Source organism: Suricata suricatta, chromosome 4, assembly GCF_006229205.1.
Source record: "Suricata suricatta isolate VVHF042 chromosome 4, meerkat_22Aug2017_6uvM2_HiC, whole genome shotgun sequence".
NCBI lineage: Eukaryota > Metazoa > Chordata > Mammalia > Carnivora > Herpestidae > Suricata > Suricata suricatta.
The window spans coordinates 12,934,918-12,950,120 of NC_043703.1; the positions used below are offsets into that span (position 1 = coordinate 12,934,918).

Consider the following 15,203-nt stretch of genomic DNA (forward strand, 5'->3'; position numbering starts at 1 on the left):
GGGGGGGGCAGGAGTAGGACGAGCCCGTCGCTGGTCACCTGTTGCCAGCCTCCCGGCTCCCAGGGCCACCCGGCGCGCAGCTGCAGGGCTCAGCGGCACCTGCCAGGGCTAAGGCTAAGCCCCCAGGAGGGGCCATGGCCAGCGCAGGCCTGACTCGCAGCCGGACCGCCCTGGGCAGGGCGCAGGCGCCTCGCGGGGTTCCCTGCGCCTGAGGGATTTACTTATTGTGCTGGAGAAGGGAAGGAGGGGGAAACAAAACAAAACAAAACGGGAGGAACAACAACAGAACTTAGGCAGCGGAGCAGCAGGAGTAGCAGCCTTCCCTAGGTCCGGATCGTTAGGGGGAGCGTCTGAACCGCGCGGGGGGCTCCGGGCGCGCGCGCTCCCGGGCGCAGGAAGGTGCGCGGCGGGCGCGCCCCACTTACCATGACTGTGGCCGCGGCCGCGGCTGCCTGGGCGGCCACCGCCGCTTGGTTGGCTTGGTGCTGCGCCGCTTTGATTTTGGCCTGCAAGTGTGCAGGAGGGTGAAAATATTTGCATTTCTCCCTCATGCAACGCCCCTTTATGTAATCCATACAAACGGTTACGGTGTTGTCGTTTGTGTCGATCATGGTGCTGTCTGCGGGGTGTGCAAAGCGGCAGTCGGTCTCTCCCCGGGCACAGTTTCCTCGCTGGAACTCCCTGCATACCTAGGACACAGCGGGGAGAAGCAGACGATGCAGAAGAAAGGCTGATGGCCGCCGGGCACCAGCTCTGAGCGCAGCCATCATTTAGGTTGGGGGGAAAAAAAAGGAACAAATGCTTTTCCTTTCTTTTAACGGTGGCTTTTGTTCCATTTCACTAAAAATTAGATTGTGCACAGCTCAAGTCACTAGAGTCCCTGACAAGCTAATTTGAGTTTTGCGTCGCCCTCTTTTCTGGGGTGGGACTCCGTATTGAGAACATAAGTCAAAATCCGCAGTTTTTGCTGAAATAAAAATCAACAACGCCTCCATTTGTCTCTGGGCTAGTGTATACATCTCTAATAATAAGGACATAATATATATATACTGACCGATAGATAGTCTATAATTTGGACATCTCTATGCACATCCAAATCTCTTCCTACTCTGACAACTCTAGGATGCCATTGGTTTTTTGGCACGGAGGGGTAGTGTCATCACAGGTCAAGGCACCAGGTCACAGCTGTACAACTCCAGGAGGGACGGGGGAGGGAGGGGGAATAAGCTTGTTCCTTCTGTGAGGATGGAAAGTGGGTGGGGTGAACTCAATACTCCTGTTTTCCCCTAGACTCCCCGGCTCTAAAAAGATAACTTGTACTTATAATCATGAGTCAGAACAACAGTGTCTAAGACATTGAAACTTGCATTTATGGTCACTCTATTATTAGTTTTGATAGCATAGAAAGAATATATATAAAAAAGAAATGACAAAAAGAAGAGAAATGTGGGAAGAGATAAAAGGAAAGATATGGTGGAGGGAAGTAGGAATAGAGTGCGAAGGACTCATGTGTTGTTACTATGGAACGCTCCATCATTTAAGAATTCCGGTGCATCGAGAACTTACCGAATTAAGAAAGTTTTGTTTAGAATTTAAAGCGTACTCTTACTTCTGCCCTGAATATCAATAATATAAGATGACATGAATGACCTCTAGACATAATGCTTATATTTATAAATATTATTAGCAGGACAGAACTACAAGTAAAATTGTAAGTGATTTTCCTTTTAGGCTCTAATTCCAAAGCCGATATGTATAAGGGGTGGTTGGCATCAAGGCGATCAGTGCTGTTACATGAAGGTCACTGATGTGACAGTCAAGCTTTGTGAAAGTCAAACTTACTTGGGAAATACAATTTCGCTGACCAGTGGCCAAGAGGGTTTGAAGGGTAAACAGATCAGTCACAAGATGGCTCATTGTCTCCTCTTGCTTTGGATATAAGCCAATATTTCTGATCTTCAGTTCATAAAATGTACAACATAAAAACTACTAAGATGTTCCCATCAATTCTGAGTAAGCCTTCCTCTCTAAATGGAATCCTCCAGCCTGACTGCATCAAAGGTGCAGACCAGCCATCAAGCATTTACCAAGGGTCTGTGGGCGGCCGGCTTCATTCCTTGCCTGAAATGAACCGCAGGAAGGCCTGCTAAAGTCATTGTAAATTATTTTTCTATGTCTTTGTCTACCAGTCCTGTTGGGGAGGACGATTTGTTCCCAACTTGGCTGATTTAATTTGTTTTCTAAACCACAGTCAGGAACAGAACTGTGGAGCGGGACTCCAGCAGGTGGAGCCCCAAACACTTTTCTAGGCATGAAAGGTCTGTTCTATATTCACAGGGGCCGGCTAGATCAAAACAGCAGTGTTAGGGTCTTTAGGCTTCTCGTTTTGAGATCCATATGTGCCAGATTGAAGCTGATATCAGGCAGCAACATTTTATTGCCCTCGAGATTTATAGCGTAAATATTTAAACAAACGCACATTGAAAGAACATTCTCCGGTGATCCAACATAAAGCACCATGTACATCCTAACCATAGATACATCACCCAACAACTTGAATAGGTAATGGCACTAAAGGAGCTCTTTAAAAAAATCTATCAGAATTTTTATACTACTGCATAAAGTGCTGTATTAAATATCACGGGATATAGTAGCTAAGAAAAATCCTCTAACTCTGATTAAAGAGAAATTTTACCCAGTAAGAGTTGGCTTGGCTCACGACTTAAGAATTATGTTCTTCTATAATTACATGAACTTGTTTTCTTGACTTTTATGGAACACTTGAACTTAAGTTAAACAAAATATCTCAGTCAATAACTTCATACACCCTGCTTCCAGTTCCTTCTTTACCAAACGCACAACCAGCGCTGATATTCTGGAACATTCCAATATAACCATACTAGCTCTTAAAATATTGAAATGTGATCATACCAAGTGGTCAAGAGTCATAGGGCCACTTACCCCTAACCCTGTCCCCAGGTGTCCCCAACTGCCCTGCCTGCTGGACTTCTTACTTGCCCATTCTCAGACCTTTCCAGGAGCCATCAAAGGTTAATGCCTAGCCCAGCGGGAGGCCTTAGGAGCCATCACTATGGCCTACACAGCGACCTAGTCAGGGCTCCCCTGGTTGTTAAATATTTTGCCCCTGAACGCACATTCCAAACAGCTGAATTTAGTCTGTACTAAACTAATTCTTTCCCTACAGACTAATTTTCTTTATAATTTGCCTTAAATTGAAACCACAGAATTACGAATGCACGGTTTTTAGATGAGTGTGTGTGCGCATGCTGTTTTGCAAGACTGAATTAATATCTTAAGCATTCACTTACACAGAAGTGCACTTCTACCCCAGATGCATCTCAAACCACAAATAGAATTGAAATACCTCCAGTTTGTCAGTCCTGAGAAGTTTCTGAGTTGCAGTTGAGCCCGGGACAGTGACGGGTGGACTTCCGGGAACAATGACAGGTGTGGTGGGTAGAATTTCCGTTGGGACTAACCCAACTCCAGGGGTTACAGGTGCTAAGTAAGGAGCAAAGCTAATCGCCGTATTTGTCCCTATTGCGGGAGCTACAGGAAAAGTGGGCTGTTAAAGGAAGACAACACAGGACAAAGATTTCTTTAGAATAAAACTTTTAAGAATCACCAGCAAGTGTCATTTGAGCAAAACTTACCAGACACGAGAACCTTTGTGTTACTCGCATAAATCGATGCTGGCCTGTGAAAGTTCATTAGATTGGCTGTTTTGTTTTGCTTAAAAAAATAAAATCCATGTATAAATTCTCTTTCTAAAACTCTACAAACACATGCGAGAACATTATAGAAACCTAGTCACAGGGGGAGGATTAAATTTTTATTCCTATGAAAATTTTCTCAAGAAAAAACAGTAATTCTCACTGTAAATGCTCATCATTCCAAGCACTGAATGTTATAACAGTAAGGGGGTAAAACCTATGAAGTATGGACTCCTAATCTGTGATTTCTTTTCCATGGATCTCAAAAAGGAGAGAAAGAAAAATCGTGATCAGAGCTTGATTTTCAAGTTGACTGAGTTCACACATTCTCAAAAGGTGGGAATTATTTGGGACTGTATTTGCTCTGATTCAGCATCCTGCTCCCATCTTCCGTCACTAGCATGTATGTACCCAATGTTCATATGGTTTTCACATGGACCTATTCTCGGTGCAGTTCAACAGTGTCTAGACCTAACCTTCCCTGCCTACAAGAGAGCATGAACTTTTTAATTGGCCAATTTTTCAACTGGCCACTAAAACTCAGTTTCGTTTCCCAGGTCAAAATCAATGGCATTGATAGTGATAAAGGCATACGGTACTTCATTTAAACTTCTCTGTCACTATACTCCTTGTCCAGAAAAGAAATATGCTAAGGGGTTGATGGGATAATTATTTTCAAAATTCCACCTAAAATATGCTTTTCAGAAAGGAAATAATTAAGAGAACACTAAACTTTGCTTCACTTTTCTAGAACCAATGTTAAAAGTGTACGACACCAAAGGTTTTTCTTAGAATAAATTTTACACCAAATTGTACCTGAATGGTTTTTGTTGGTTGGCTGGCTTGTTAGCTAGCGGGTGACTTTTCCCTTCTTTATTTTTAGGACCAGTTTACAGATATTTGCAATCAGGTGTTAATGCAATTTTCTAATAACCAAACCATGTTCTTGGCCATGTCTCGCTACTCCTCTATTTATACGTTGTGAGTAACATTCTTGTCTTCTATTTATGGCTCTGAATGAGTGGTTGAACATATGGAGAAAATAACAATCTATGTTTATTATTAAACAAATATTTTGTTGACAGCAATAGTGGAAAAATATCTCTTATGAATGCTCATGTTAGAAAACAGTGAATTATTGGTAGTTTGTGCAAGGACTTCTCAGAGGGTCTGGAGGTCTGTAGCACAGTGGCTGGGGGCTGCCAGCGGTGATTTTAATGGTCTGTGCCGAGGTTAGAGCCTCCCACAAGGACTTCTTAGATCTTTGTGGCTCAGACATCAAATTCACTTTGGGACAGAGACCTCACATGAGGTCTCAACATGGGAAATAGATGGCAGTCAGGATATTTTTTTCTTCAAAATTTTATATGTGTATGTTTTCCATTTTCAACCCATTGAACCATAATTACAGAAAGTTGTGGTTTTTCAGAAACTATAGCTTTTATGGGTTAGTGCTATTGAAAAAAAGCCAAGTGATTTAAATGGTATGACTATCTAATGTTAGAATTAAAAAGAATCAACTCTGAAAGGTGGTAAATCACAACAGATCAGTGATTCAAAGAACTAGCTAAATCAAAAATGCCTGTGGGGAATTTCATAAATAGAAATATCGCCAGACTCAATAGGTCTAGGCAGGGGCCTTGAAATTTGCATTTTAAAAAACTTACTATGTGATCCGATGTGTGGCCCAGTTTGGAGACCACTGTCATAGATGGAGAGTGCAAATAGCTATTAAAACACTTGTACTGAATGTGTAATTTAATGCAGAGACCAATGATCAAAGTAAACATTAAGAGAAAAGAACCCTCCCCCACACGCCCGTTTTTTGATTTTCTGCAGCAACAAATTCCCAACCCTCCCCCTTGTGGGTCATCTGAAGCCAGGTCAGTGTGGTGACATAAATACAGGCTGCTTTGACTGTTGGTGGGTTGTCAGAGCCTCAAAACTCATTTCCTGAGGGGCGCCTGGGTGGCTCAGTTGGTTAAGCATCCGACTTCGGCTCAAGTCATGATCTCACGGTTTGTGGGTTCGAGCCCCACGTCGGGCTCTGTGCTGACAGCTAGCTCAGAGCCTGGAGCCTGCTTCAGATTCTGTGTCTCCCTCTCCCTCTGACCCTCCCATGTGCATGCTGTATCTCTCTCTCTCAAAAATAAATAAAAAAGCACTTAAAAAACTCATTTCCTAAAACCCTTTTGGATATCAATAAATCTATTAGCAACAGAAAAATTTTACTTTTAAAAATGTAAATTACTTGTTCATCTAATTTAATGATCTCAAATGAATGTTGCATGGGCTCCTGAGTAGCTTAGTTGGTTAAGTACCCGACTTCGGCTCAAGTTGTGACCTGGTGGTTCATGGGTTTGAGCCCCGTGTTAGGCTCTGACCGCTGGGAGTCTGGAGCCTGCTTCGGATTCTGTGTCTCCCTCTCTGCCCCTCCTCTGCTCACGCTCTGTCTCTCTCTCAAAAATAAATAAACATTAAAAAATAAAGTTAAACAAATGCTTCTACAACAGGAATATAATCAGCATGGCAAGATAATAATAGAGGTATAACTCTTATTTAATGATAGCAAATGTCTTCTCCTTTTTGATATATGGGCTGGGAAAAATACCTATTTTCTTTCATGTTAAGCTGACAGTTAAAAGTTGATAGGCCTTATGAAGAAAGATTCAATGAGATATTTTCTCTTTTTTTTAATATAGTGTTCTTCATTGAAGATGATTAGTAAAGAAACAGTTATGGTAATTCTCAGAGATGGGCACACCCTTATTGTTGACGGTGCCACCTTACGTGTACATAGAGTTGGCTGTTTCCAAAGCACTCTCACACACACTGTCTTCTTCTTTAACCTTCTCATTATCCGTGAGGAGCAAGTGTGGCATCACAGTCGGTGGAAGCAAGGCAGAGTATAGACTCAATGGATTCCCCAAGGTCAATGCTGCTGAGGCAAAGCGCTCAGGACTCCTGATTCCCAGGCTGGGGCTATTTCCATTCTTCTGCACTCCCTAGCATTTTTTTTTTTTTTTTTTTTTTTTTTTGGTAATTTCTTAAAACAGAAAAGGGGAGAAAAAACCCTCCGGCAGCCCTGATGTGTTTGAGTGTAAAGCCAGAGCGTTGGCGGGGAGCCCTGTCCCACAGTCAGTCAGCGCCTTCCCATGATGGGAGGGGCCAGGCTGCTCTGAACATTGGTGTCAGTGCCGCCGCCCTGGAAAAGTGGATTCAAAGGAAACTCCCCAGGTAGAGTCCAGGCTGACACCGTCTGCATTCAGTGCTCAGCTGCAGCTGGGAAAAGAGAGCGGCGGCACTTGCTGAAGGTTCTGGGCCGCGCACCACCTGGGACCCCGCGCTCCGTGCAGAAGGGCGGCTTCCCGGCTGGCTGGGGCGGGCTCCGCTTGGTCCTCGGTGTCGCTCAGAACCGGCTGCAGCAGGACGGGCCAGGACACAGAGCTCCAGGACCGCGTGGGAGACAATGGCTTCGGAATGGCTGGCCTTGCCCTTTCGAACCTCTGTTCTTTACTCCACGCGCTTGTTTCTCTCCTCAGCTTCCCATGCCAGTCCTCTTGTTGGGTGCACAAGACCAGTAGATCCAAGTTCAAAGACCCCCCCCCCACACACACACACTCAGCACACCTTCTTTGATACTTTGTAGTGGCAAGGAAGGATCAGCGCTGAGCAGTAATGACTAAGTGGCCTGGGTATTTTACGGGTTTAAAATTTAGTCAATTGACTTTTTAAAACAGGAGCGTGAGAGTTCATACATTTAGAAGACTTTCACTTCAAAGGGTAGGTATTTGGCACTCAAACTGAAAGGCTTAAAACATGGCATCCCTTAAGCCTCCTCTCTTTACTTCCAGAAGCATCTCCGGAGGTCAGAATACTCAATGCAAGACCTTGTCCCCAAGGACAGGTTGGTATATAGGCTTTTAAATCTCTATCCTACTAAGGGCTACCTTCCGTACCTCACTTCTTTTTCTTTTCTTTTTTTAAATTGAGGTAAGACTGACATACAACATTCTACTAGTTTTAGGTGTGCAACGTAATGATTTGATACTTGTACATATTGTGGGATGATCACAGTAAGTCATTAACACTCATCACCGTGTGTAGGTACAGAATTTTTGTGACGAGAACAGTTAAGATTTACTCTCTTAGCAACTCTTACTACAGCAACTCTTAGCTGTAGTCCCCATGCTGAATATTACATCCCCTTGTACTGCTTTCTTTTTTAATAACTGGGAGTTTGTACTTTTGACCCCCTTTACCCATTTTGCCAGCTTCTTTCCTCTGCCTTTGGCAACCACTAATCTGTCTCTCTGTATCTATGACCTTGATGTTTTTTTGTTTTAGATTCTACATATAAGTGAGATCATATAGTATTTCTTTTCTCTAACTTATTTCACTTAATATAATGCCCTCCTGGTCCACTCATGTTGTTGCAAATGGCAAGATTTCATTTTTTTATGCTTGAATAATATCTCATTGTTTATATATATCACATTTGCATTATCCATTCATCTGTTGATGGACACTTGGGTTGCTTCCATATCTTGGCTGCAATGAACACAGGCATGCAGATATCTTTTCAAGTAAGTGTTTTTATTTTCTCTGGATAAAAACCCAGAAGCGGAATTGATGGACAGTATGGTAATTATTTTTTTTTTAATGTTTTTTGTTTACTTTTGAGAGAGAGAGAGACAGCGTGAGCAGGGGAGGGTCAGAGAGAGAGAGAGAGGGAGACACAGAATCCGAAGACAGACTCCAGGCTCTGAGCCAGCTGTTAGCACAGAGCCTGATGCAGGGCTTGAACCCATGAACTGTGAGATCGTGACCTGAGTGGAAGTCAAATGCTTATCCGACTGAGCCACCCAGGCGCCCCTCTATTTTTTAAATTTATGAGGAACCTCCATACTGTTTTCCATAGTAGCTGCACCATTTTACATTCCCAATGCAATGGATTTCCTTTTCTCCACATCCTGACCAAACTTGGGACCTCTTGTCTTTTTGATAATACCATTCTAATAGATGTGAGGTCATATAGTGTTTTTATTTGTAATTCTCTGGTAATTAGTGATATTGAGCATCTTTTCATGTACCTGTTGGCCACCTGCATATCTTCTTTGGAAAAACGCCCATTTTTTAAGGCATAGGATTTTGTTTGCTTGTTTGATATTGTGTTGGAGGAGTTCTCTATATATTTTGGATATTAACCTTTCATTGGATCTCTGATTTGCAAATATTTTTTTTCTCATTTCATAGGTTGCCTCATTTCATAGGTTCATTCTGTGGCTGGTTTCTTTCACTGTGCAGAAGCTTTTTATTTTGAAAAAGATTAGCTTTTTAGTCCCACTTGTTTATTTTTGTTTTTGTTGTCTTTGTTTTTGTTATCAAGTCCAGAAAAATCATCACCAAGACTGATGTCACCACCTATATTTTCTTTTAGGAAAGGACTTTAATGGTTTCAGATTTTACAGTCAGGTCTTTAATCCATTTTCAGCTACTTTTTTGTGTATGGTGTAAGAAAGTGGTCCAGTTTCATTCTTTTGCATATGCCTGTCCAGTTTCCCAACACTGTTTATTGAAGAGACTTTTCCCATTGTTTATTCTTGGCTCCTTTATTGTAAATTAGTTGACCTTATATGAGTGAGTCCACTTCTGAGCGCTCTATCTGCTATATTGGTCTATAAGTCTGTTTTTATGCCAATACTATATAGTTTTGATTACTACAGCTTTGTGATATAGTTTGAAATCAGAGATCATGATGCCTCCAGCTTTATTCTTCTTTCTCAAGATTTCTTTGGCTATTCAGGGTTTTTGGCTCCATATACATTTTAGAGTTATTTGTTCTAGTTCTGTGAAAACTTCCATTGGAATTTGGTAGGGATTACTTGAATCTGTAGATGCCTTTGGTAGAATGGACATTTTAACAATATTAATTATCCCAATCCATGAGCATGGGATATCTTCCTACTTATTTGTGCCTTTTTTGATTTCTTTCATCAATACCTTATAATTTTCTGTGTACAGGTCTTTTATCTTCTTGGTTAAGTTTATTCCTAGGTATTTTATTCTTTTTGATATAGTCAGAAATGAGACATTGTTATTTTTTCTTTCTGATAGTTCACTAGTAGTGTATAGAAATATGTCAAATTTCTGTGTATTGATTTTGTATCCTACGATATTAGTGAACTCATGTATTAGTTCCAGCCACTCACTTCTTTATCTTGAGTGTGCATATGAAGGGTTGTGTGTTGGGGGAGGTGCAGCATGTGAGGAAGGAAAGGACAAGACAAATTACTCCTATTAGGAACTGGGGAGAGAAAAACTGCCAACAGGAAAAACTTAAGGGTACTTTTAAAATATAGTGAATTTGAGACATAAGAGGAAAGAAAGGTTTGTGTTTTCATTCGGTAAGTATTTAATAGTATAAACATTGTACCAGGACACTGTGTGCACATTGATTGATCCTAAGCCCTAATGGGAGAGAACAAACAAATAAAACTACAATTTATTTTTGTGGATAAGCAGAAATGCGAAGGCCTTACTCATAGTGATGGAGGTTTGATGGAGGTTGGTGGCAAGTTGCAGGGAACATATTTGGAGTCCTTCCGTATAAGATGACGTTAATATGTGAAGAGCAGGAGGACAGACATTTCCAGCAGGATCTAAGGCCATGAGTCAAGAAAGACCACTGTGTCTGCACAGAACTGAAAGTTCAGTTTCAGTGAACACAGAGAGAGCAGCCCATGATGAGCAGGTGAGCTGAGGGGGCCAGGCCACAGATGATATTATAGATCACAGTCATGGTTACATGTTTGGCTTTGTCTCTAACGAAGTGGGAAGGCACTGCAGGGTTCTAAGTAAGGGAGTGGTATGATGCGTTTATGTGTTAAAAATATTCCTCTGGCTGCTGTATGCAGAATACCCTGGAATAAAGCAAGAATGGAAATCGAGAGATTAGAAAGGAAATGCTTCTAAGGTATTTTGACTGAGAGCTTGATGGTGGCTCAGATGGGAGTTTGGGGAGTTCGAGAAGGGAATAGACTTGAAAGCAGAAATGACAGGACTTGCTGATGAACTGCATGTGAGAGAATCTGCTTGATTTTGTTTTTGAAGCTACTGGTTGCATTTACTGAAATGGGAACTTAGAGCAACAATTTGAGCTTGACCATGTCAAGTTCCTGGGAGAAATTTAAAAGTGAGTACAGTAGAAAGTTAGACATAAAAGCCTGGGGCTCAGAGGAGAAGACATATTTGGAAAGTTCTTAGCCTGTGTATGATTTACAGCCATAGGGATGGATGTGACCACCAAGGAGAGAGTCAACAGAAGAAATGTCCAGTGCTGGGAACCTCAATGTTTAGTAGCCTCAACATACAGCACAGGAACATAGAGGCGACCCCTCCAGCCTTTTCCAGAAGACGAATACATATTAGAGAGGAAGTAGCATTTCACAAAGGAGAGGTTGATTACATATGTCGCATGTGGCTAAGAGGTCAGATGAATACAATGAAGGCACAAGTGACCACTGGTTTAGCAATATGGTGGTCAGTGGTGAGGTAGTCAATGGCTTAGGTCTAGGGTGGATGGAAGTCAGAGGGAGTGAAAAAGATATCCACAGTTTTTTAGAGAAGTTTAGCTTAGAAGGAAACCTAAAACTGGAGTGGTACTTGCTACTCCGTGTTTGTCAGTGTATTTGTCTTAAGCAATTCCTGCATGTATTACTTTCTTGTGGCTGGTCTGAGAAATTTCCACAAACTTGGCGACTTAAAGCAACAAAAAATTATCTGTTCATTGTTCTGAGGACCAGAAGTCTGAAGTCAGTTTCACTGGGCCCAAAGCAAGGCACTGGCATTTCGTGCTTCCCTTGGAGGCTCCAAGGAAGAGTCTATTCCTTGTCTCTTCTGTCTTCGGGCAGCCGCTGGCGTTCTTTGGTTTGTGGCCTCGTCACTTGTCTCTGCCTCTGTGGGCACATTGCTGTCCTCTCCTCTACGTGTCAACTCTCCTTCTGCCTCTTTCTCATAAGGGTACTTGTGGCTGCATGTAATCCAGGAGGACTGCCCCATTTAAGGCGCCTAACTTAATCGTGTCTGCAGAGACGACCCGGTTTTCCTTAGAAGTGACATTTACGGGTTCCGCGTAATCATTTGGCTTATTCTACTGTACGAGGTCACTAATGCATTCCTGAGATTCTGAAGTTATTTTTTTGTAGAGCTGATCATTTTTAGGTTTATCACACTTTTTATTCTGAGATTTCTTGTGATTTACAAAACCTCTATTAAAATATTTAAATGTAATATTCCTTTTCATAGACAAATCATGATTATTAACTTCTATTTAATATTTGAGACAATACATAAACATACCTTTCAAAAATAATTTCATCTAACAGCTAACGACAGGAACGGGCTTTTCTTAATAATATTACCATTATTAAGTGGGGTCACTCTTTATGAATTCTAAATAAATAATAAGTGAATGATGAAAATGAGTGGGGCAGACACACAATGCAGTGTGACTGTGTTGATCTTGGTGCCTCTAAATTTATTCCTACAGACATTTAAGATGCATAACTAAAGTATTTTAGCTTTAGGTAATTTAATAAAATAATTTATGTGCGAACATCAATAAAGAACCGTAAATTATACATGTGTGTGTGGTTTTAAGCAGATCTACTTAAGGGCCTGTATTTGGTGTTAAATGTATGCAGAACTCGGTCTATGTTGTCCTTACATTTAGGCTCCCCGCTACTCGACCTTTGGGTACGCTTGTTTGGGATTTTCTCCAAGAAGCATTTCTTGCCTCATTCAAAGTCATGATTCCCTGGGCCTGAATCTTACTTTGCCCTTCTGATGACTCTGTCTACCCCCAAAGGCTGCATCTTACTTATGCTGGATCCTCATGCAGCTGGATTTTTCTTTATTTTACTCTGGGCAGAGCCACTCTGTGCCCCCACTCTAGAGCAGAACTGCTAACAATCTGCCCAGATCCTCCCTCCTCCGGGGCCCCCCCGCCCTCCCATCTCATCCCGCAGACACTCAAAGTACATCTCAGCTGTAGCGTCCTTTTTAATTTAGCAGCTTTCAATAACACGGGCTTTTCACACAATAAAGACTAATTTTTAAACAATAGTCCTTTGTGTATGCACTTCTTTAAAAAAAAAGCAAACATCTCTCACTTTACTGGCTTTGTTGTGTGTGGGTTTTTTTTTTTTTTTTTTAAATTAGCTTGTTTTTGACAAATAATTCACAGATGTAAATGAAATCCACGGGAGCCAAATGCACTCCTTTCCTCCAAGGCCTTGTTCCTAAAACAACTTCCAGACCTTTAAGGAAATACTTTCCAACACTGAAATCAGGGAGAAAATATGACACGATGCATCTTCAAAGCCTGAACTCCCCCGAGCATTTAATCTTGGGGCCCTGGCCATGGGCCACCGCACCCTTTGCAGGCCTTGGAGAGGCAGCGGGTGTGGGTGGCGAAGGCGGACTTCTCTCTCTAAGCCGTGGGGCTCCAGGCAGAGCACACTGTAGAAAAAGCACCCTGCTCAGAATGTCTGAGCTCCAGCGCCGCCCCACAGCTTATTAGCTATGTGACATCGACTAAATCCTTCAACTTTTCTGGTTTCTCCCTTCAACTCATCCTTCAAACGATGCCACTGAACGAAATCGTCTACCTGCTAGATTGCTAACAACACATTAGGCATCGAAACCTCCTCTTTACATAGATCATCACTTTGTATCCTCAATGAAAATGTAGAACTCCTGCTCTACGACGGGTTCAAATGCGGAGTTTACTGGTGAGCACGAGGGGGGGGGGTGGTGGGAGGTGGGGAGAACACAGATTTCCCAGATACTGCTTAGAAATGGTCTTCGCCTACTGTTTCCATACACACTTTTTCCATTTAAATAAGTTCAAAAACCCTATTTTCAGCATCCATTTAGCTTCAAAGCTATTTGCTTTAATTGTAGCCAGAGACAAAGTAGAGGGAGGCCATTTTAGGTCAATGTGGCGCTGCCCGTACCAACACTTTAATCATCAAGCCCATCATTAGATGCGATATACTCACCACTGGATGGAGTGGGGTTCCTGGAAACATAAATTGCATCTGCTGGGCCAGCATCGCTGCAGCAGTTTTTTGCTGGATCAAATTGTTCCTCCCATTAATTTCTAGTTGAGTTTTTAAATGTGTTGGAGGATGAAGATACTTGCAGTTTTCTCTTGAACAACGGCCCTGTAAAACGAATGTTTTGGTTTTAGGACTGTTAGGAGAAGTCTTTTTCTACTACCAACCATTTCACAATCGCTCCGTGTATACACAAAAGCAATGAACCCGTGTGAGCGCACGTGTGCGCATGCGCGGGCACCGACGCTCCCGCAGGAACATACAACCGATTGGAACACACAAGGAGTGAAACAGGCATTAGGTGATTATCAACCTTGCTCAACCCTGCTCAGCAGAGAAGGTTCCAGAGACTTTTTTTAAAAACTGTTTTTCTTTCTAGTGGATTCCAACTCTGACAAAAGACTCTAAAGAAACGTGAGTGCCAGGAGGAAAGGCCGACCCTTTTCCTAGGCAGTGTGGAAGGCAAGCAGAGGAGCATATTTATTGGGACTGACCAAAAGGAGTCTTTGAGTATCTGTTGGCTACACAAAGAGGTTACCCCGTGTCCCTGCCCTGCTCCCATAACAACTGTATGAAACGGAATGTCTGAAGCATGTTGATGGCCAGAGTAACATTTGGATGTTAAAGTTGGCCCAGCGAAAAAAATAATTTGGTGACAGGTGTGCATAAAACCAGTCTTGGTGGGTAATTGCCAATGTAGAGTTCATACTGAGTTCCCAAGCTCTCAAAACTACCAGTCGAGATAATCACGTTAGTGTGAATTATACAATTTCTGGAGAAAGAAGAGAAAACAGTGCTAACCGGTATGAATATTATCATTCCCTAAAGAATTAGTCTATTTGCAACCAAGAAAAGAGAATATGGGTTTGTTTACCAGATATAAAAATAATTTTAAACAGCAAACTTGATGGATCTGGGGAAACAAATTTGTTTATAGTCATCCAAATTCTCAACATCTGGAGTTCTCACCCTGTTTCACACTAATTTCGGCTGCACTTTTGGCAGTGCTGGCTCCCTTTCCAGGGTGAACCTTCCCTCGCCGCCGGGGAGCAGGGCAGATGTCAGTTGTGGGCTCGGTCCTAGCGGTCTGTGCTCACCAGCCGATGCCGTCCTCAGGCTCTGTGTTAGCAGCATTAACGTTTGTGTCACTGCTGCGTGTAGGACACAGGCAGGTACTGGGGACATCAGAAGGAATTGGCCACATTTCTGCTAATAAAATTCTGTAACAATGGTTCTATGTCAGTGTGTCCCCTTAGTCTCGAGTTCATATTGTGAATGTGTCATGCAGCTTCCCATGTGAAATTGCCATCCCGCATTAACTGGTAAAGACAGGTAAACTGAAACTACA

General features: G+C 42.3%; 1 protein-coding gene across 7 annotated transcripts in view; it reads right to left on the reverse strand.

Annotated features, from left to right (window-relative positions):
* MBNL2 (muscleblind like splicing regulator 2) overlaps positions 1–15,203 on the reverse strand; it is a 152,505-nt gene that overhangs the window by 37,030 nt on the left and 100,272 nt on the right. For all 7 annotated transcript variants that reach the window (XM_029936519.1, XM_029936516.1, XM_029936522.1 and 4 more), the window contains exons 3-5: positions 13,799–13,963; positions 3,386–3,586; positions 426–689 (exon numbers count right to left, since the gene is read on the reverse strand). In XM_029936519.1, the coding sequence (XP_029792379.1) occupies positions 426–689; positions 3,386–3,586; positions 13,799–13,963 (630 nt within the window). The remainder of the gene's footprint in view (positions 1–425; positions 690–3,385; positions 3,587–13,798; positions 13,964–15,203) is intronic.